Raw genomic sequence first — 21,947 nt, forward strand, 5'->3', positions numbered from 1 at the left:
TGGCCAGCATGTGCACCGTTGTCCTCCTGCAGCTCCCCTGCCGCCACTTTGCGGAAAATCAGGAGGAACTCCCAGAAGCTGAGCTTGCTCTCAGCCTCTGCAGTCCTCCATCTCCTTAATTGTTTTTTAATTTATTTTTATTTTTACAGAGAGAGACAAATATCGATTTTGTTCCACTTATTTATGCATTCATTGGTTGATTATTTTTTTAAAAAAAATAAGTTTTTATTGATTTTAGAGAGAGAGGAAAGGAAAGGGAGAGAAACATCTGTGAGAGACAAACATGATGGGCTGCCTCCTGCACACCCCCTACTGGGGATGGAGCCTGCAACTCCAGGCATGTGCGGGGACCAAGAATGGAATCCGTGACCTCTCCATGCATGGCAGGATGCTCAACCAACTGAGCCACACCGACCAGGGCCAGGTTGATTCTTGTATGTATCCTGACCGAGGATCAAACCCGCACCCTTGGCATATGGGGACTATGCTCTAACCAACTGAGCTACCCTGCCAGGGCCTCCTTGATCATGGTTTTTATGCCCAGGTGGGTCTGGGGGGCTCCAAGTTTCTCCGTCAGGAACTTCAGATGTATCAGATGAATGAAGCCATTTGGATTGGCATCTTACAGCTGGAACATCTTCTCCATGTCCTTGACTTGCTTCCTGGAGAACTCCTTGAACTCCGTGTAGGGATTGAAGACGCAGTGGCTGAGCCACTGGGGTTGCAGATGCTCTCATTGAGATCGGTGCACCACAGCAGCTGGACGCTCAACTCATCCTGCTCCCAGCACCTCGGCCAGTGCCCAGCCGCCACCCTCGCCCACTGCCTTCAGCCACCGACTCAGCTTGCTGGCCAACTTGTCTGTGGCCATGGTGGCCCACGCAATGCTGGCCTCCACTGGCCCCTGCTTGCCTCTGCCGACACCACCGCTGGCCACTCTCTTCCTGTCTTGAGATGCCTTTTTTAAAAAATTTCCTTTTAATTTCTTCTTTGACCCAGTGGTTGTCCAGGAGTGTGTTATTTAACTTTCACATATTTGTGAATTTTTGCAGTCAAATTTAAGCTAAGCTGGTCATTTATGTAAGGTTTTATAAAATCTTGACTAGGCCTTAGACTATGTTCAATGTTTGCTGTAGGTGTCAGTTTAAGTGCTTCAGTATCCTGTAGTGTCCTGCTTTTCTCCTCTGGTGCGTTTGGACATCCCTAGAAACTCTACCTTAAGGAAAGACTGATCTTTAGCTCTGTTTTAATCCACTGGTTTTACACTGAAGCCCTCTTGATAATGTTGGTCAAATATTTGGGTGGGAAAATGTTCTCTTATGTTATGGTAGTATCTATAATGTTTTGGTGAGACAGAATCTCTGAACTATGATCATCAGAGCTGGTTCTAGCAGTTATTCCTTCCCTTTTGTCAGAGGGGAAATGAAGGATCTGGGAATTGTCTGACTGTACTTTCATCAATGAGACAGGGCTTTGGCAAAGTAGTTTTCTTTGAGGGATGGCCTACGTTAGAGAGAACACAAGGTTTAGTGTCTAGATCAAATGTTCTCCCTATTTCCTGCATGAAGCATGATGCAATTTTTTTCTAGTCTTCATAGTGAGAAAATTTTTTGGACTCTTCCAAGGAAAATTCACAAATTTGGGGACAGGGTGCATTAAATTGGCTACCCTCTCCCCTCCCCCATACATCTTTTAACTTTCAAACTACTCCATATTGTACATCCAGTGGTTCATCTATTAGTTTTCATGTTCCCGGAGGTTGCTGGCTCCAGTGGCTTCGGGTCTTAGTAAGTGGCAATTCTCCATATTCACTAGCCTCTCATTTAGGGGCACTGGTTTGCCATATGACCTCAAATATTTCATGGTAAAAGGAGGTGTCTACTTTCAGATTGTTGAGCATTTTTTTCCTGTTCTGAAAATTAGAAAGATGACTCTAAGTTCTTTACATATTCAAACAGAAACTACCCATTCACTTCTTTTGCTCTGTACTTTTCTCTTTTAAGACTATACTGTGTTTATTTATTAATTCTACTGCTAGTGCCTATGGGGGTGGTGTACAAGTTTTCCTTTTGTGACTGAGGCATCTAAACAATGTTATTATACTGGGATTGAGTATTTGGATTTCTTTCCCTACCCTGAAGACCTGTGTGTCATGTGAAAGACATTTTCTATGGGTTATCTTTTGTTTTATCAAAAGCCCTTTAGGGGGCAGGATTAACACCCTACCTAAAATGAAATCAAATATTAAGACACATATCACAATATGCAATCAAGTTTCAAATCATAAAAATCACTAATATTCCCTTCTTCCTAATGTGACTAACTAGGGCTTTTTACAAATTAAGTTTAGCTCTACTGCATCGCTTTTACCTTGTAGGAAATGATTATGATCACCACCAATGAAAGAACCCTTGAACACAAACCAAACCCTTGAACACAAGCCAAAACCCTACAAGAAGTTTTTTTTTTCCCCCGGGTTCACTAAAAATATATATATATATTTAAAGATATCTTTATTGATTTCAGAGAGAGAAAAGGAGAGGGAGAGACAGAGCTAGAAACATCAATGATGAGAGAGTCATTGATCGAGCCTGCAACCCAGGCATGTGCCCTGACCGGGAATCGAACCCTGATCGTCTGAATCCCAGGTCGACACTCAACTGCTGAGCCACACCCGGCCGGGCTAAATATATTTTAAAAACCATAAAATGTTTCTTACCAAAGAGCATTACATTCAGCACATTGCTCTGAATAGATGCCAGGGACAATATGGACTACTGTCACTTTTACTCCCTGTACACCCCCACCCCCAATGTTACAGTGACTACAAAGGTAAGTGTTTAGAACAATTACACAGGGGAATTTTCCTTTTTAATGACCAACAATGAACAAAAATTAAAATTCACTCATTCTGCTGCTGTTTCCAAATTTCAACATTAGCTTTCACACATCCTCTACCCACCCTCTTTGTAAGGAACCAAAACATTACATCTGGTGAACAGAAAAGATTTCACTACACTTCAAATGCAGAACACCTATGAAGCAGAGGAATGTTGACTTTTAAAACAAAAGCAGGTTAAAAAAAAAAAAAAGATGCAGGACTCCTGCAGTTCTTCACTAGTCTTAGAAAAATTTTCCAGAATCCTGCTTCACACTGTTCTGCAGCAACAAACAGTGTGCATTCTGTATCTGGTCCTGTGTTCCTGTAACAGTAATGATCTGACATTTGGACCCTTCTAAAGGCTCATCAATTTTGCTTGAAGCTCCTGACTCATGACAAATTTGTTTAACTCTCTGACTACCTTTGCCAATAATATATCCAGCCAAATCTTTGGGCATAGTTAACTTGTGTAGTAATAATAGGTCCACCAAGATCACCATATGAGCCACAACCACTTGCATAGGAATAATCGTATCCAGAGCCACCCTGTGGTTCATAAGCCATCTGCCATTCTGAAGGGCTCCATATATCGACTGCAGAGTCCCAGTTTCATTGGCAATGAAACCAACCATGCCATCATAACAGTCTCCAGGTCTTCCTCTTATGTCCTAGGGCATTAGATCTCTTCCTCTAGGTGGTGGTGGTGGAAGAAGATGATTCCATGCTCTGCTACTATGCCCACTACCTCGTCCAGGAGGAGGGGGAGGAGGTCCTCCTGAGGGCTCATATCATCATAATCTCTTCTAGATGGTGACATTGGATGCCCACCCCAACCAGGAAGCATTCTGTCAAAACTACCTCTTCCTTGCATGGGAAATCCCATGGGACATCCACAGCGGTCATCAAACACCGTGGTAGAGGCCCCATAATCATGCTTCATTGTAAAAATTGGCATCATAAGGCTGTGAACCTTTTAATGGGAGACTCTGACATAACATCAAGGATGTCAAGGATAATCTTTATGCACTCTACAACCCCGTCAGGTTTTCCTCCAAGAACAACTGTCAGTGGAATGAGGACACCATTCCTGGAAAAGCTTGATTGTTGTGTGAGTGTTCCCTCAAAGTTGATGTTCTTTGATTTTAGCACCTTTGACCCCAGACTCTGATGAATCAAGTCTCAAGTCGAAGTCACTTCCTTTATTGTGTTGGTAATTTGGGCATTACACAGCACCATATTTGAGTGGGAGCTGGCTGGTTGAAGTGGGTGATGGCAACTGCACACCCTCTTCCTGCGTAGGGATCATTTTCTTCAGAATTTCTCCAGTTGTTTCAATATCAGCAGGGCTCGGGGCCACTGCTGCCTGGGACTGAAACACTGGCATTGTAGTCTATACACAGCCTTAATATTATTGCCTCTTTTTCCAATCACTGTCCTTTCTAGCACCCTGTTACTGTTATACTCACAGTGCATTGTGGTTTGTGGTCATTGTTTGTTATTTTTTTATTTTAGAGATGGGAAGGGAGAATCATTTATTTTTCCACTACTTATGCACTCATTGATCGCATCTTGTAAGTGCCCTGACCAAGGATTGAATCTGCAATTTTGGTGTATTGAGATGCTGCTCTAATCAGCTGAGCTACCCAGCCAGGACTGTGGTCATTCTTATTATAATTCATTACACCTATCTTCTTTTCACTACATATGCCATCGTGCAGGCAACTGGCAATAGTGCACTGATAAAAACCATGATTTGAGTTTCTGGTATTAAGAATAAATAAGCCCAGCTGGCATGACTCAGTGGTTGACATCGACCTATGAACCAGGAGGTCACAGTTCAATTCCTGGTCAGGGCACATACCCAGGTTGCAAGCTTGATACCTGGAGGGGGTGTGAAGTGGCAGCCAATCCATGACTCTCATCGTTGATGTTTCTACCTCTCCTTCTCCCTTCCTCTCTCTGAAATCAATAAAAACATATTTTAAAAAAAGAATAAGAAATGAGTTTCATGCCAAAAAAATGTTAACTATAAAATATTAAAAAATATAATTTCGCTGATGGAAAAAATCTAAACTTGCATGTACATGACAATATTGATTCATAATGTATGATGGAATAAAGAAAACAATGTTCATTTGAAAATCTATAATTAAAATGGGATTTTATATATCCTCTCACTATGTGAAAACACAATATTAGTTAGCATTAGATGGCTTAGTAAAAGTTAATATTTTTATAAAACAAGAGAAGCATTCCTTTGATAAAAAATGCACATACATTTAATCACACACAATCAGACATAACTGAGAACATACTGAGGGATCACATTCAGCTACAAGTAGCAGGAAACACTCAAGTTTTTCTGTCAGGAAGAAGGTGCTTATTATCACATGAAAAGACCAGGTCAATAGAGGAAACAAGATGGCGGCGTAGGGAACAGCCGCACCCGCCGCCTCCCGCAACCACCTCAAAATTACAACTAAAATACAGAACCACCATCACTCAGAGCGTCCTGAGATCTGGCTGAACATAAGCCCCACAACCAGGGAACTGAAGCAGCACCCACAGGGTAGGAGGGATGGAGAGGCGGGCGGGTCGGGGCTGAATCGTGGAGACGCAGCCCCGGGCCCACACCCTGTGCCACCCTTTAAACCCGAAAGGGAATCTCGGTGGTGGGGGTTTCCTGGAGGAGGGAGGGGTCCCAGCTCCACAGCAGGCCCCCAGCCCAGGGCTCCAGGGCCGGAAGAGACGTCCCCATAACTCCTGGCTGTGAAACCAGCGGGGACTGTGGCTGAGGGTCTCGGAGGCTGCGGGAGCCCCAGCAGCTCCTCTAAAGGGCCCGCGCACGGACTCACTCAGACGCTCCCTCTGAGCCCAGCGCCAGGCAGCAGCTTGAGGGGAACCTGGGACACTCGGGGAGGAACTAACCTGCCTGAAATCCGGGCGAGAGGTGGAGGGGCCGCTTCCTCCCAGGCAGAAGGGCTGCAGAGGCCATGGCTCCTTTGCTGAGTCCTCCCCGCACACAGCCAGCACGCAGGCGCCATATTTGAATCGCCAGCACCTGACTCACACGTTTGGCCCCGCCCCCTGATTCCCGGAGGCCCCGCCTCTCCCCACCTGCAGGCTCATCCAGGCCATTTCCAGGGGCTTTTCTGTGCAAGTGGCCTCTCCAGCCTCATGCTTAGGACTTTCCTCAAATCTCTCAAACAAGCAGCAGCGTGCCCCATAGGGCTTGATAAGTGGCCCCTGGCCTGGCACTAGCAGCAGCCTGCATTGGCTCATAGCTTGGCCTCTCCTGGACACCTCCAAGCCCAGCACAAGGAGCAGCCAACTATGGTTTGCTGTGTAGCTCATGCTGGGTGGCCCTGGGCAAGGCACTGGCACAGGCTGACTTTGCACCTCCCAGGAGGCCCCAGAGACAGTGCACCCGGGGGTCAGACTTGACCACACTGGATTACAACCCTACCACATCCACGAGTGACACACTCGAGGGGTCCACTTAGCAAACACCAAAGCTCCACTGAAGTAAATCCTGCTCCATAGGGGTGTCCCCAGCACAGCAGCTCTCTGGCCGTAGTTGCAGCTGGTCCTCACAGCTGATTGGCCTGGGGGTCAGTTCCTCCCAGTGACACCAACAGCAACCAAGGCTCAACTACAACAGGACAGTGCACACAGCCCACATGGGAGCACCTAGAAGGCCCAGCTCAGGTGACTGGAGAGGCTGAGCCACTGGACCCTACAGGACACCTACTACACAATGCCACTCTACCAATTCCAGGAGACATAGCAGCTCTACCTAATACACAGAAACAAACACCTGGAAGCAGCCAAAATCTGGAGGCAAAGAAACATGTCACAAAGGAAAGAACAGAAGAAACCTCTAGAAAAGAAAATAAATGAAATAGATCCAAGCAAGCTAACAGATACAGAGTTCAGAATAATGGTTATAAGGATGCTCAAGGATATTAGTAAGAGTATGACAAAAATAATTGAGAAAATCGATGACATAATAAAGAACCAATTTGATATGAAGGCTACAGGAACTGAAATGAAGAATAATTGACATGGAATCAACAGTAGAGTAGAGGATGCTGAGAATCAAATCAGCAATTTGGAACATGCAGAAACAAAAACACCCAACCAGAAGAGCAAAAAGAAAAAAATCCAGAAATATGAAGATAGCCTAAGGAGCCTCTGGGACAACTTCAAGAGGCCCAATGTTCATATTATTGGGGTGTCAGCAGAGGAAAGAGAGTAAGAAATTGAAAACCTATTTGAAAAAATAATGACAGAAAACTTCCCCTACCTGGGGAAAGAAATAGACTTACAAGTCCAGAAAGCACAGAGGGTCCTAAACAAGAGGAACCCAAAGAGGCCTAAAGCAAGACACATCATCATTAAAATGCCAAAGGTTAAAGACAAAGAGAGAATCTTAAAAGCAGCAAGAGAAAGCAGTTAATTACCTACAAGGGAGCACCCATACGAATGTCAGCTGATCTCTCAAAAGAAACTTTGCAGGCCAGAAGGGAGTGGCAAGAAATATTCAAAGTGATGGAAAACATGGAACTACAACCAACATTGCTCTACCCAGCAAAACTATCATTTAGAACTGAAGGTCAGATAAAGAGCTTCACAGATAAGAAAAAGCTAAAGGAGTTCATCACCACCAAACCAGCACTACAGGAAATGTTGAAGGGTCTTCTTTAACAAGAAGCTAATGAACAAAAGAATCTGATGAACTAAATAGATCCAGAGACATTGATGCATGTAACAGACAATCATATTTCAGAGGGAAGAGGAAAGGGAGGTGAAGGTGGGGAGAGATTAACCAAAGTAGTTATATGCATATATGCATAACCCATGGACACAGACAATGACAGGGTGAAGGCCTGGGGTGAGATGGAGGGGTCAACTGGGGGGAAAAATGGGACACCTGTAATACTTTCAACAATAAAGATAAATAAAAAGAAAAAAAAAGACCAGGTCAAGGCAGCCAGTATACAACACAGGCAAGAAAAAAACAACCATATCATTGGTTTTGAATGTACCAATGCAGATATCATAATCAGAAGTACACACTCACTAGCACCACTAACACCTTAAGTTGTTTCTTACACAAAGTAGACCTTATGTGGTTATAATCTAGAGAAATGGGGAATCAGAATATTCACAAACAGGAAAAGTGTGAAGCAGTTTCCTGGTGGACACATGAGGGCTTACAGAAAAATGCAAACTGATGGGTCTTTGATGTAGATCTTGTGAAATGTCAGTAAAAACCTACACAAATACAAGATGGAAATCAAACAGTTGGTGGTGGTTTTGAGGCTATTCTTGATTGGAAGTGCAAAAATTCCAGAAAATGGGCTGGAAGATGGCATCCTCAAAGCTCCTATTTATCTATCTCTCTCCCTGTATGTTGGCTCCAAAATCTGCCTGATGCCTTCTTTGCTTCTGCCTTTCCAGTGAGGCTACTGGTGAACTCTACCATGGAACCATAAAGGGAGTGAGTGCTGGAAGATCTAGTTCCTAACATTACGTATAAGATGGGATAGACCCAAGTCTAGTTTTATTCTATAACAGGTCACTCTCCTTAAAACGAAGTCTATTCAACAAATACAGATGAAAGAAAAGACAAAATCCAAAGGCCCAAAGGCAAAAATAATAATTCACATCAAACTATATTCTTTTATAAACTTGCTATACATAAAAATTTATTCCAAATTTTTATTAGTAATGGAAAATTGGAAAAGTCTCTTATACCACTCACCCCCAAAAGGAGCTTTGTTAGAGAGAAAAACAGAATGTATACAATAAAAGATATTCAGGAACTGTCACAAGGCCAGTAGAAAAATCCTAACAAACACCAAACTATCATTTTTCAGTGGCCCCATAACAGAACAAAGAAAGCATTATCAAAAAGTTAAACCTCTTTGCATATTACAAATATACTTTAATTCACCCATGGAACCAACAGGCTTCAAAATGGACCAGACAATATGAACTGCTTTAAGAAACATCACCATCTATTAAACTTATGTACTATTGTTGAAAGATGACTCAAAACGACCTTGTCTCAATCTTTGTTTATAAAAGTAATTAGTAGAAATAGACACTCTAATAAGGTACTTTCAGAAAGAGCCTTGATAAACTGTATTTACAACTAGTAACAACTCTTTCATGACAAAAGTTTTCTGGAACATTATACATGTTTTAATTTCCATCAAGCTTTCTCATGTTACTTACATTTGTTTTTGGTTTTTGGTGGGAGTTTTTATTTGTAAGAATGTGACCCAATTGATGTCTTATCAATATTGTTTACATTCAGGAGGGTTTTTAAATATATATATATATATATATATATATATATATATTTATTTATTTATTTATTTATTTATTGATTGATTTCAGAGAGAGGAAAGAAGAGGGAGAGAGATAGAAATATCAATGATGAGAGAGTCATTGATCGGCTGCCTCCTGCATGCCCGGACTGGGGATTGAGCCCACAACCCGGGCATGTGCCCTGACTGGAATCGAACCTCCATCTCATGCATCCTAGGTCAATTCTCAACCACTGAGCCATGCCCGGCCGAGCCATTCAGGAGGTTTTATCCAATGAGTGTTTTCATGCCTTCAGAGAAAAGTGGGATGATTTTTTTCATGTTTCCAAAACTAGAATATCATCTACAGGCTTTTTTACATTCCTTATATTTATAGGGTATCTCTATAGTGTACCATTCTCACATGTCTTTCAATGGTTGTGTAAAAAATAAAAGCTTTACCACAGCTTTTACAGTCACATATTTCTCTCAAATATGAGTACATTCATGGTATTTGGAGATAACTGGAGGACATAAATCTTTTACTACATTTCTTTACATTTATAGGATTTCCCTTCAGTATTACTTAGATGAAAACTGAAAGCTTGACCATATTCCTTATATTTACAGGATCTCTCACATAGGACAGACCCTGTGAATATAGAATTTTTTAATGTTTTTAAGAAACTAATCTGGAGGCTTTACCACATCTTTTAAATTCATTGGGGTTCTCTTCAGTGTGATTTTTCATGATTTTTAAGATAACCTGGACATCTGAATGCTATACTACATTCTTTACCTTTATGGATTTCCCTTCATGTGAGTTCTTTCATATCTTTGAAGATAACTGCGACAAATAAATGCTTTAGTACATTGTTTACATTCATAGGGTTTCTCACCAGTATGAGTTCTTTTGTGTGCTTGGAAGCATTTGTGATCTGTGTAGGCTTTACCACGTTGTTTACATTCATAGGGTTTCTCTCCACTGTGAGTTCTTTCATGTATTCGAAGAGAACTGGAACACCTGAATGCTTTACTACATGTTTTACATTCATAGGGTTTCTCTCCAGTGTGAGTTCTTTCATGTGTTTGTAAAGAACTTTGGACTCTGAAGGCTTTTCCACACTCCTTACACTCATAAGGCTTCTCTTGAGTGTGAGTTTTTTCATGGTTTCTAAGATCACTAGGGTACCTGAATGCTTCAGTACATTTTTTACATTGATAGGGTTTCTCCCCAGTGTGATTTCTTTCACGTTTTCGAAAACTAGAATAACATCTGAAAGCTTTTCCACATTCTTTACACTCATAGGGTTGATCCTGAGAATGAGTTCTTCTGTGTGTTTGTAAAGAACTGTGATGTCTGTAGGCTTTACCACATTGTTTACATTTATAGGGTTTCTCTCCAGTGTGAGTTGTTTCATGTCTTCGAAGATCACTGGGTGAACTGAATGCTTTACTACATTTTTGACATACATAGGGTTTCTCTCCTGTGTGGTTTCTTTCATGTCTTCGGAGATGACTGTGCGAAATGAATGCTTTACTACATTGTTTACACTCAAAGGGCTTCTCTCCACTGTGATTTCTTTCATGAACTTGGAAACACAGATGAGAACTGAAAGCTTTACCACATTGTTTACATTCATACGGTTTCACTCCTGGGCGAGTCCTTTTATGTGACTGAAGACCTTGATAACATGTGAAGGCTTTTCCACATTCTTTACATTTATAGGGTTTTTCTCCTTTGTGATTCCTTTCATGTGCTTTCAAACTTTGATAATATCTAAAGGCTTTAGCACACTGTTTACACTGATAGATCTTCTCTCCACTGTGGATGGTTTCATGTATTCAGAGAGAACTCAAAGAACTCAATGATTTGCCACATTCCTTACATTCATAAGGTTTCTCTCCAGTGTGAGTTCTTTCATGTATTCTAAATGAGCTGGAAGAAATAAATGCTTTATCACATTCCTTACATTTATAATGTCCTTCTCCAGTGTGAGTGATCATGTGTACTTGAAGGCTGGAGAGAGCACTAAAGACCTTTCCACACTCCTTACATTTGTAGGGTTTTTCTCCAGTATGAGTTCTTTCATGTCTTTGAAGAGAGTGGACAGAACTGAAGTCTTTACTACATTTTTTACATCCATAGGGTTTCTCTCCCGTGTGAGTCCCTTCATGTGTTTAAAAAGGTTTTTATGATATCTAAAGGCTTTACCACATTGTTTACATTTATAAAGGGCTCCTGCATGAGTCCTCTCATGAGACTGAAGACTTTGACAAGATGTGTAAGCTTTTCTACATTCTTTACACTCATAGGGTTTCTCTCCTTTGTGAATCCTTTCATGTCTCTGAAATGTCTGATAATATCTGAAGGCTTTAGCACACTGTTTGCACTGATAGGTTTTCTCTCCAGTGTGGATGGTTTCATGGATTTGAAGCGAATATGAAGAACTCAAGGCCTTTGCACATTCCTTACATATGCAGGGCTTTTCTCCACTATGGCTTATTTTGTGTTTTTGGAAGGAAATGTAAAATCTGAAAGTTTTACCATTGTTTACATTCATAGGGTTTCTCACCTGTGTGAGTTCTTTCATATGTTTTAAGAGTTTCATGATATTGCCCGGCTGGGCGTGGCTCAGCGGTTCAGCGCTGACCTGGGATCCAGGCAATCGGGGTTCGATTCCCAGTCAGGGCACATGCCTGGGTTGCAGGCTCGATCAATGACTCTCTCATCATTGATGTTTCTATCTCTCTCTCTCCCTCGCCTTTCCTCTCTCTGAAATCAATAAAGATATATTTTAAAGAAAAAAAAAAAGTTTCATGATATCTATAGGCTTTTCCACATTGTTTACAATGATAGGGTTCCTGTCCAGTGTGAATTCTTTCATGTACTTGAAGTGAAGCTGAATAACTGAAGGCTTTCCCACATACCTTACATTTATACAGCTTGTCTTCATAGGTCAGATACTCATATGACTTGTGTCCATTATGACATCTGATGTGCCTATTATGAGATAACTGCTGCATGAAGACTTTCCCACACACTATGTATTCCCATGGTTGTACTCCACAAAGAGTTGTCTTGTTCAGACAGAGACTTGGAATAAGGCTGAAGTTTTCTCCACCTATCATATGACTTCTGTAAAAACTAAGATGCACATTAATGATTTATTAATAATTTTATATTTATTAGTAAAATATTTAAACTATATTTTTATTACTTATATCAAAATATAGATTTTTCTGTGTTGTCTAAATTGTTTGAAACTGAACATATAGAATACTCTTTAAATAATTTTACCCTTGTTTTTATCAATACTGCAATACTCATATATAAGGTTTATTTCTACTCTTTGCAAGTGAACTATTTTGTAAACACTGAACGTCTGTATTATATATAAAAAGTAATTTGGTAAAAATGTTTTGAGAAGTAATAAATTTGAAGAAGGGGTTGTTTTGGTTGCTACTTTAAAAATTTTTGTAGCATACCAATATTATTATGTAAGACAGTGCTTTCTATTGTGAATGTGACTCACCTTAGTTTTCTCCCTTGGTTTTTATACTCATCTCCAATGTCAGGACTTTCCCATTTTTTTCCTAAAATGCAGACCAACAAAAATGAATCCAAAGTTTTAGAAAGTATAAAAAAAATCATTAGATTTATAGGTTAATGAGTGGTTGTCACAAAGCCTAGTTTATTTAACAATGGCCTCTCTTCCCACATTATACATATTAGACCAATGTTGACAAAGAAGAAACACTTGTTTTCTAATTGACAAGGTGAAGGTAGATTGTCATCCTTACCTACTGAGGTCAGGTTCCTAAATGTTTCCCTCATCACATCTCTGTAAAGTTTCTTCTGTGAAGGATTCAGTAAAACCCATTCCTCCAGGGTGAAGGTCACAGTCACATCTTCAAAGGCCACTGAGTCCTAAAACATCCAACATGTATGTATAGTAGGACACTTGAGACAGACAGCACTGGACATTGATACTCCATTTATAGGAAGGTTACGTATGACTCTGTCATTTCTAAACATTTATCTCTATAACTGATCATCAGAAACATACTGTCTTCCTACTTTCTCATAAATCAAATGCATCATAAGCACATGGAAATAATTTACACACTTTTACATTGATCACATTATATCTTATTTTTCTCTAATGGCAGAGTAAGTATGTTGGGAAAGAACAGAAATGCTATACAAATAAAAAAAATATTAGTTTAGCCCTGGATGGTGTCGCTCAGTTGCTTGGTTGGAGCATGTTCCCGTACACCAAAATGTGGGTTCAATCCAGTCCAGTGTGTACAGGAGGCAAACGATAAATATTTCTCTGTCTCTTTCTGTGTGCACATCAATGTTTCTCTCCCTCTCCTTTCCTCTCTTAGTTCAATAAAAAAAGTATATATATATACATATATGTTTAAAAATCATCAATTTCTTGTGAGAAAAAAATCTTTCATTTCCTTCCTTTTAACTCCCATTTACAGCACTCCCTTGGGCAGAGGGTCACATGTGCATGAGGTTTCAGTCAATAAAAAATACGGTGAAAAACTGGAAGCTTTTCCTGCTATTCCCATCATGGAAAATGAAAAGTCCAGGTGGCCATGTCATCCAAAAGTCCTCCAGGCCATTAGAAGCACAGGCACACCTCATTTTATTTTACTTATCTTTATTGCACTTCACAGAAATTGCATTTTTATCAACATTGAGACCAGGCCTTCCACTAGCAAAAAGAGTATGATTCACTAAAGACTCAGATGATGGTTAGCATTTTTTAGGAATAAAGCATTAAAATATTTTTTTAAATTTACAGCTGAAGTTCAATATATTAATTTCAGATGTATAGCATAATGGCTAGACATTTATTGTAACACATAAAGTGATCCCCACAGTAAGTCTAGTATACGCCTGACACCATACATAGTTATTACAATATTATTGATTATATTCCCTATGCTGTACTCTACAGCCCTGCAATAAGGCATTTTTAAAGTAAAGTACGTAAGTTAGTGTATTAGACATAATGCTACAATACACTTAATATACCACAGTATTGTGTAAACATAACATTTATATGCACCGGGAAACAAAAAAAAATTTGTGACTTGCTTTATTGTGATAATTACTTTATTGCAGAGGTCTAGGGCTAACCCAAGATAGCTCCAGGGTATGCTTGTATTCAGATGAAGCTGGCTGAATAAAAATATTATTGTAAGGGAGCATTGCTTTTACTTTGTGTAGTATTTATCACAGATTCCTTTTTTTCTCTGAGTTGATGGGCTAGAGAGTTATTTGGAACTTAGAGCTCAGGCACATAACTTAGGTGATCAGAGGGACTGCACCACTGGGCCTCACAGGACACCTAACTCATAAGGCCTCCCTGCCAAGACTGGGAGATGTAGCAAATCTACTTAATACGTAGAAACAAACACAGGCAGCCAAAAAGAGGAGACAAAGAAATATGTCCCAAATGAGAGAACAAAAGAAAACTCTAGAAAAAAAACTAAGCAAAATGGAGGCAAGCAATCTAACAGATACAGAGTTCAAAACACTGGTTATAAGGATGCTCAATAAACTTAGAAAAAGAACTCAGTGAGAACTTCGACAAAGAAATAGTCAATATAAAAGACATAAAAGAATGAGTCAGAAAAGAATACAATAACTAAAATGAAAAGTAAGCTAGAAGGAATCAACAGATTAAATAAAGCAGAGGATTGAATCAGTAATTTGGAAGCAAGGTAGCAGAAAACATGCCATGGAAACAGCAAGAAGGAAAAAGAATATAGAAAATGAAAATAGTCCTGGTCGGTGTTTAGGACACTCTCAACACTGAGTGTCCCTGGGCAGACACTCAGTGTTTAGAGTGTCCGCCCATGCACTGCAGGGTCAAGGGTTTGATTCCTGGTCAAGGGCACCTACCTGGATTGCAGGTTTGATCCCTGGCCCCAGTAAGAGCGCATGTGGGAGGCAACCAATGTGCCTTTCTCACATCAATGTTTCTCTTTCTTTCTCCTCCCCCCTTCCTCCCTCCCACTTGCTATAAAAATCAATGGAAAAAACATCCTCAGGTGAGGATTAACAACAACAAACAATAGTTTAGGAAATGTCTGGGACAACATCAGGCAGATGTAGTATAGAATTGTACACTTGAAACCTACATAATTTTATTAACAAAGGTTACCCCAATAAATTAAAAAAGTTAAAAATATATATATATTTTACTCCTATTGAAAAACTGAGATTTAAGTCAAGAAATGCTTTTAAGGCGAGGAACCCAGGGAAGGGCAGTGCAGACGGGAGAGATCATCCAGGAAAGTTTCCAACGAGGACCCTCCATCCAAAGACCTTCCCCTAGGATGTCTGTGCCCGGGGAAGACGCTGGGGGAGAGAAACGGGGATTTCATACAGCATATTCCATGTGCTTATTGTTGGCTTTCCTCTCACCGAAAATATCCACAGACAAGCATACATACATCTTTATGTTTAGCCATTTCGAGGCTCTGGGAGGGAAAAACAATAGATTGGGTCTGTCTGAAATGCTTGCCGTAGGACAGACAGTGATGCTGTGAACCAGGGGAAGCTGGCTTAGGACACGAGAGAAGGGATCTGGAAATGCGGGGACTTGTCAGTTCCCGTAAGATCTAAGCCTGGGGCGGGGCCGGTAGGGTCCTGGATTTGAGACCTGCTCCCACACATTTGGAAAACTCAGGAGAAAAACGTCTGCCCTTCGGGAGCAGTGAAGGACTAGGGGCCTCGCAGACCACAGCTCCTCCCACCACTACCCTTAGAGACAGAGACGCGACGGTCCCGCTGGGTCACCGCCCCTTCCGACAAGACCCGAGGCTGCGGGAACAGCGCCGCCCGCAGGCGCTCAGGCGCGGAAGTCCCGGCGGCGACGCGCGGGAGGCGGAGGTCGGCTCCAGGCCCAGGCTCCACGCGGTGCGGCACAGGATCGAGGTCTCCTTTCGACCAGCAGTTAGTCCCCAGCCCTCACACTCACCCTTTCCGGCTTCCTGGGTCCCCCTGGGTTCCTCCTAAGCCTTCCATGATTAGCGCAGGTCACCGCGCAACCAGCCCCCGCGGCGGCTGGGCACCCGGGGAGGTGTGAGCCCCCAGAGACTGCGGCGGGAGGAGCCCTATAGGCCCTTTAGGTGCGTTGCCCCGCCCACCCGGCCCTGCGGAGACTCTGATTGGACAGCCAGTGCAGGGCCCTTTCCAAACTGCCCGACAGCCGGCGGGGGGAGGAGGGTCCGCGGCTCAGCCCACGCGAGCTTTTGCAGCAGGGCGACCACCCTTCCCGGCCCGGGACGCTGGCACTGAAAGAGGGCTGTTTAATGGCCTGCAGCTGACTCCACAGTCCCTGCAGCATTTCGGAATGTGTGGCAAAAGCAGGCTCTAATATTATATTGAATGAATGGGAAACTTAACTTGATTGGGAAACAGAAGCCTCTAGAAGCAGCACAGATTTTTCCGTTATCCAGGAAGTTAATAAAAAATTTAGAAACTGTCTCTGAACTATAGAAGGCTTCTAAAACTGCGGAATGCCAACACCCCCCAACACTTCCCCATTTCTCCAACTGCTCCACTAGATCCTATACCTTCTGCTTCCCCTTGTCTGGACTTGTCCTTCCTCTCCCCTCTACACCCCACTCCCTTCTTTCTCCTTTCCCTACTCACCTAGGGGAAACAAGAATAGAAACCTGGACCATAATATAGTAGAAAAATCAGATATTCTGCCAACTCCCTTTAGAGTAAAGCCAGTCTCAGGAGGAGGGGAACCAACAGTAATGTAGTTTCCTTGGACTAGAACAGAATTAAGGAATCTAACTAAAGATTTTCCTGATCTTCTTTAAGACCCTGTTGGATTTGCAAAGGAATTTGATTCAACTGTCAGAACATACAATCCTAACTATTCTGACTTGTTCCAACTAATACATCTATTGGTTTCTGAGAGCAAAGCAGCAGAATGGGTGAGGTTTGCTGGAAATTTTCTATAGAGAGTTTTTCAAGACAAAGAGAAACAGACAGGAAAAATGCAGTGAATTAGCCCACTGGCTTTACCAAGCCATCCCTGACATTTTCCCCAGGAAATGGAGGGCATGAAAATTCAGCAGTGTAAGCAAACACCTGATGAAATCATACTGGATTTCTATGAACACTGTGAGAAAATTTTCACACAACATTCAGGACTGTTCCCAAACAGCTTCATTGCTCAATTCAGCATATTTGGAAGAATTAGATGAGAAGCTTGTAACTCTGATTAAACAACATAAATTAAACTGGCCAACCACACATACTGATGAAGATGAAAAAGAAGCCACAGTAAACCTGACCAGCTCAGGGGAGGCCTGAATGGTGGGCCCTGCAAACAGAAACCAACAGTAACCACAACGGATGGTCTGATCATAAAAATTCCTAACTAAAAAAGTGAGTCATTGCAGGTAGTCACATCCTAGGCCTGTAGCTTCTACAAACATCAATCTTACCTCAAGTCTATTGTCTTTTTTGCAACATACCCTTGGAATTTCAAAGTAAACCCCTTTTTCCAGACCCCTCAGGGTACACTCACCACCAGAGCACAAGACCACAAAACCAACCTCACATTGTTACCTTGTTCCCCAAATAACATCTCTATATGCTGTAAATGTCAGCTGCTGATTAATGAGTCATGATTGTCCCCTTGGTCACCACCCCTTCTGGCAAGACCCAAGGCTGTGGGAACAGAGCTGCCCAGAGAGGCTCGGGTGGAAGTGGAGCACAGTACACATACAGGTGGGTGCAGTATAGTAAACAGTCAACAATTAACATGATAGCAATAACAATTAGGGGATTTGTGGTTTCTGCTTAGTCATGGTTGTTGTGCCCGGAGGGGTCCAGGAAAGGGGAAGTTACTCTGACATCCAAAGGTGGTATGTTATTGTAGATGCAAAAGACAATAGACAGGCTCAGTTAAGGTAAGGAGTCCAGGAAGATTCTAGCCTAGGACATGACTGCCCACCGTGACCTGCTTTTAGCTAGAAAGTTTTTTTGTTGTTTTTATTTTATTTTATTTTAATTTATCTTTATTGTTGAGAGTTCCACAGGTATCCCATTCCCCCCCCCCAATTAATCACCTCCACTTCCCTCCCACCCCCTTCCCAGGCCTTCACCCCATCATTGTCTGTGTCCATGGGTTATGCATATATGCATATAACTTCTTTGGTTAATCTCTCCCCACCCTCCACCTACCTTTCCTCTTCCCCCTGAAATATGATCGTCTGTTACATGCTTCAATGTCTCTGGATCTATTTAGTTCATCAGATTCTTTTGTTCATTAGCTTCTTGTTAAAGAAGACCCTTCAACATTTCCTGTAGTGCTGGTTTGGTGATGAACTCCTTTAGCTTTTTCTTGTCTGTGAAGCTCTCTATCTGACCTTCAGTTCTAAATTATAGCTTTGCTGGGTAGAGTAATCTTGGTTGTAGTTCCATGTTTTCCATCACTTTGAATATTTCTTGCCACTCCCTTCTGGCCTGCAAAGTTTCTTTTGAGAGATCAGCTGACATTCGTATGGGTGCTCCCTTGTAGGTAATTCATTGCTTTTCTTGTACTGCTTTTAAGATTCTCTCTTTGTCTTTAACTTTTGGCATTTTAACCTTAAAAAGATGGCATTTAAAAGACAGCATCATACAAACTCCATATATTTTCCAGGATCAACTGTACAAATAATGGTTTCATTCCTTTTGCCTGTAAAAAAGAACGTATATGCTTAGGTTTCTGAGTATTTAACCTTAAAGACGGCATTTAAATTCCGTCAGCATTTAAATTCGGCCAGCAGGACCCACTCCTTGCTGGGAACTAAAGTTCCCTTTCATCGGATAAAGGTTAATGATGATATGTCTTGCTGTGGGACTCTTTGGGTTCCTCTTGTTTGGGACCCTCTGTGCTTCCTGCACTTGTAAGTCTATTTCTTGCCCAGGTAGGGGAAGTTTTCTGTCATTATTTTTTCAAATAGATTTTCAATTTCTTGCTCTCTTTCCTCTCTTCCTGGCACCCCAATAATATGAACATTGGGCCTCTTAAAGTTGTTCCAGAGGCTCCTTATGCTATCTTCATATTTCTGGATTTTTTTCTTTTTGCTCTTCTGGTTGAGTGTTTTTGTTTCTGCATGTTCCAAATTGCTGATTTGATTCTCAGCATCCTCTACTCTACTGTTGATTCCTTGTCAATTATTCTTCATTTCAGTTCGTGTAGCCTTCATTTCAAATTGGACCTTTATTTTGTCATCGATTTTCTCAATTATTTTCATCATACTCTTACTAATATCCTTGAGCTTCCTTATAACCATTATTCTGAACTCTCTGTCTGTTAGCTTGCTTGGATCTATTTCATTTAGTTCCTCTTCTAGAGGTTTCTTCTGTTCTTTCCTTTGTGACATGTTTCTTTGCCTCCACATTTTGGCTGCTTCCAGGTGTTTGTTTCTATGTATTAGGTAGAGCTGCTATGTCTCCTGGAATTGGTAGAGTGGCATTGTGTAGTAGGTGTCCTGTAGGGTCCAGGGGCTCAGCCTCCCCAGTCACCTGAGCTGGGCCTTCTAGGTGCTCCCCTGTGTGGGCTGTGTGCACTGTTCTGTTGTAGTTGAGCCTTGGTTGCTGTTGGCATCCCTGGGAGGAACTGACCCCCAGGCCAATCAGCTGTGAGGACCAGCTGCAACTACAGCCAGAGAGCTGCTGTGCTGGAGACACCCCTGTGGAGCAGGATTTACTTCAGTGGGCCTTTGGTGTTCACCAAGTGGGCACCTTGAGTGTGTCACTCCTGGATGTGGTAGGGTTGTAATCCAGTGTGGTCGAGTCTGACCACTAGGTGCACCGTCTCTGAGGTCTCCCCAGAGGTGCAAAGTCAGCCTGTGCCAGTGCCTTGCCCAGGGCCACCCAGCATGAGCTACACAGCAAACCGCAGTTGGCTGCTCCTTGTGCTGGGCTTGGAGGTGTCCAGGAGAGGCCAAGCTATGAGCCAATGCAGCTGCCGCTAGTGCCAGGCCTGGGGCGGCTTATCAAGCCGTATGGGGCCCTCTGCTGCTTGTTTGAGAGATTTTAGGAAAGTCCTAAGCATGAGGCTCGAGAGGCCCCTTGCACAGAAAAGCCCCTGGAAATGGCCTGGATGAGCTGCAGGTGGGGAGGGGCGGGGCCTCCGGGAACCACAGGGCGGGGCCAACGGTGTGAGTCAGGTGCTGGCGATTCAAATATGGCGACTGCCTGCCGGCTGTGTGCGGGGAGGACTTGCCAAAGGAGCCATGGCCTCTGCCAGCCCTTCTGCCTGGGAGGAAGCGGCCCCTCCACCTCTCGCCCGGATTTCAGGCAGGTTAGTTCCTCCCCGAGTGTCCCAGGTCCTTTCAGGCTGCTGCCCGGCGCTGGGCTCAGAGGGAGCGCGTCCGAGTGAGTCCGTGCCGGGCCCTTTAAGAGGAGCTGCTGGGGCTCCCGCAGCCTCCGCGACCCTCAGGGACAGTCCCCGCTGGTTTCACAGCCCGGAGTTGTGGGGACGTCTCTTCTCGGGCCTGGAGCCCTGGGCTGGGGGCCTGCTGTGGGGCTGGGACCCCTCCCTCCTCCGGGAAACCCCCACCACCGAGATTCCCTCTTGGGTTTCAGCTGCGGCACAGGGTGTGGGCCGGTGGTTGCATCTCTGCGATTCAGCCTCGATCTGCCCGCGTCTCCGCCCCTCCTACTGTTCTCGATGCGTCTTCAGTTCCCTGGTTGTGGGGCTTCTGTTCAGCCAGATCTCAGGAGGCTCTGAGTGACGGTGGTTTTGTATTTTAGTTGTAATTTTGATGTGGTTGCGGGAGGCGGCTGGTGCAGCTGTTACCTGCGCCTCCATCTTGTTTCTCCTCCAAAAAACTGAGGTACTTTTTAGAAATGCGTCCAATACACTATAGGAAATATTTTCCATATTTAGATAACAAGAAAAGCAAAAGCTGTTACAGACAACTGGTTGCTGGCCTTGCACTCCCTGCCAGCCCTAGATATATCTTGTTGAAAAGAAAAATGTCACACGTGTCCGTCATCACACGAAGCTACTCCATGGCCACAGTGACTCAGGATAAAAGCAAAGGCATTCATGTCTAGACGTGATGGAAGACAACAGGTTTCCAAAGAGTGAAAATAACAAACATTCCCCTTGTCTCACTATTATGATTTATGCGTCTTACGATTTAGGTTTAGTATTATTTTTTTCTGCCTTCTAAATAAAAATGAGTATCATCACCCAAGGTAGAATTAAATTCATTTCCTCTCAGAATCCAGTGCAGAAAGATGTCTTGCTTCTCTCAATGGCAATCACATCATCTGACACAAGGCAAAATACAACCAGCAATCCTGTTAGGTGTGGTTACTGTTACACGCCACAGTCACGTATGGTCCCTGGTCATTCCTATTATGTGAATTCATTTCATTACATCCCTTTTTACTACAGATGTGATTTGGTTGGTCTTTGGCTAGAGGGGACTAAGAAAACCATGGTGAAAGTTTTTAATATTATGGATGAATAAGAAAGAGGTCTGTGTCAAAAGTTATAAGTATATAAAATTAAAATGTAATTTGAGGAAAACATGTCTGAATTTGTACACATATAATTGTGACACAATGTATAATTAAGTAGAAAAAGTTACAAGTTGATCTGAAATTACATAATTACAATGGGATATTTAAATATACCCTGAGGAAAGAATAAAACACAACAATAATTCTTAGCATAAGAGTGCTTGGGAAACAG

At 42.5% G+C, this 21,947-nt stretch overlaps 1 protein-coding gene and 1 pseudogene across 1 annotated transcript; both read right to left on the bottom strand.

Annotated features, from left to right (window-relative positions):
* Positions 1–2,524: 2,524 nt before the first annotated feature.
* On the bottom strand, positions 2,525–5,488 carry LOC107533216 (heterogeneous nuclear ribonucleoprotein K pseudogene; annotated as a pseudogene).
* A 3,783-nt stretch (positions 5,489–9,271) lies between these two features.
* LOC107533270 (uncharacterized) lies at positions 9,272–15,696 on the bottom strand. Its single transcript, XM_087816168.1, is given in 7 exon segments — positions 9,272–10,181; positions 10,183–11,378; positions 11,381–11,657; positions 12,034–12,346; positions 12,735–12,795; positions 13,003–13,129; positions 15,679–15,696. Coding segments are annotated over 7 exon segments (2,160 nt in total). The 3' UTR covers positions 9,272–10,013.
* Positions 15,697–21,947: the final 6,251 nt, after the last annotated feature.

The sequence above is a fragment of the Miniopterus natalensis genome, chromosome 4 (assembly GCF_054644295.1).
Source record: "Miniopterus natalensis isolate mMinNat1 chromosome 4, mMinNat1.hap1, whole genome shotgun sequence".
NCBI classification, from domain to species: Eukaryota; Metazoa; Chordata; class Mammalia; order Chiroptera; family Miniopteridae; genus Miniopterus; species Miniopterus natalensis.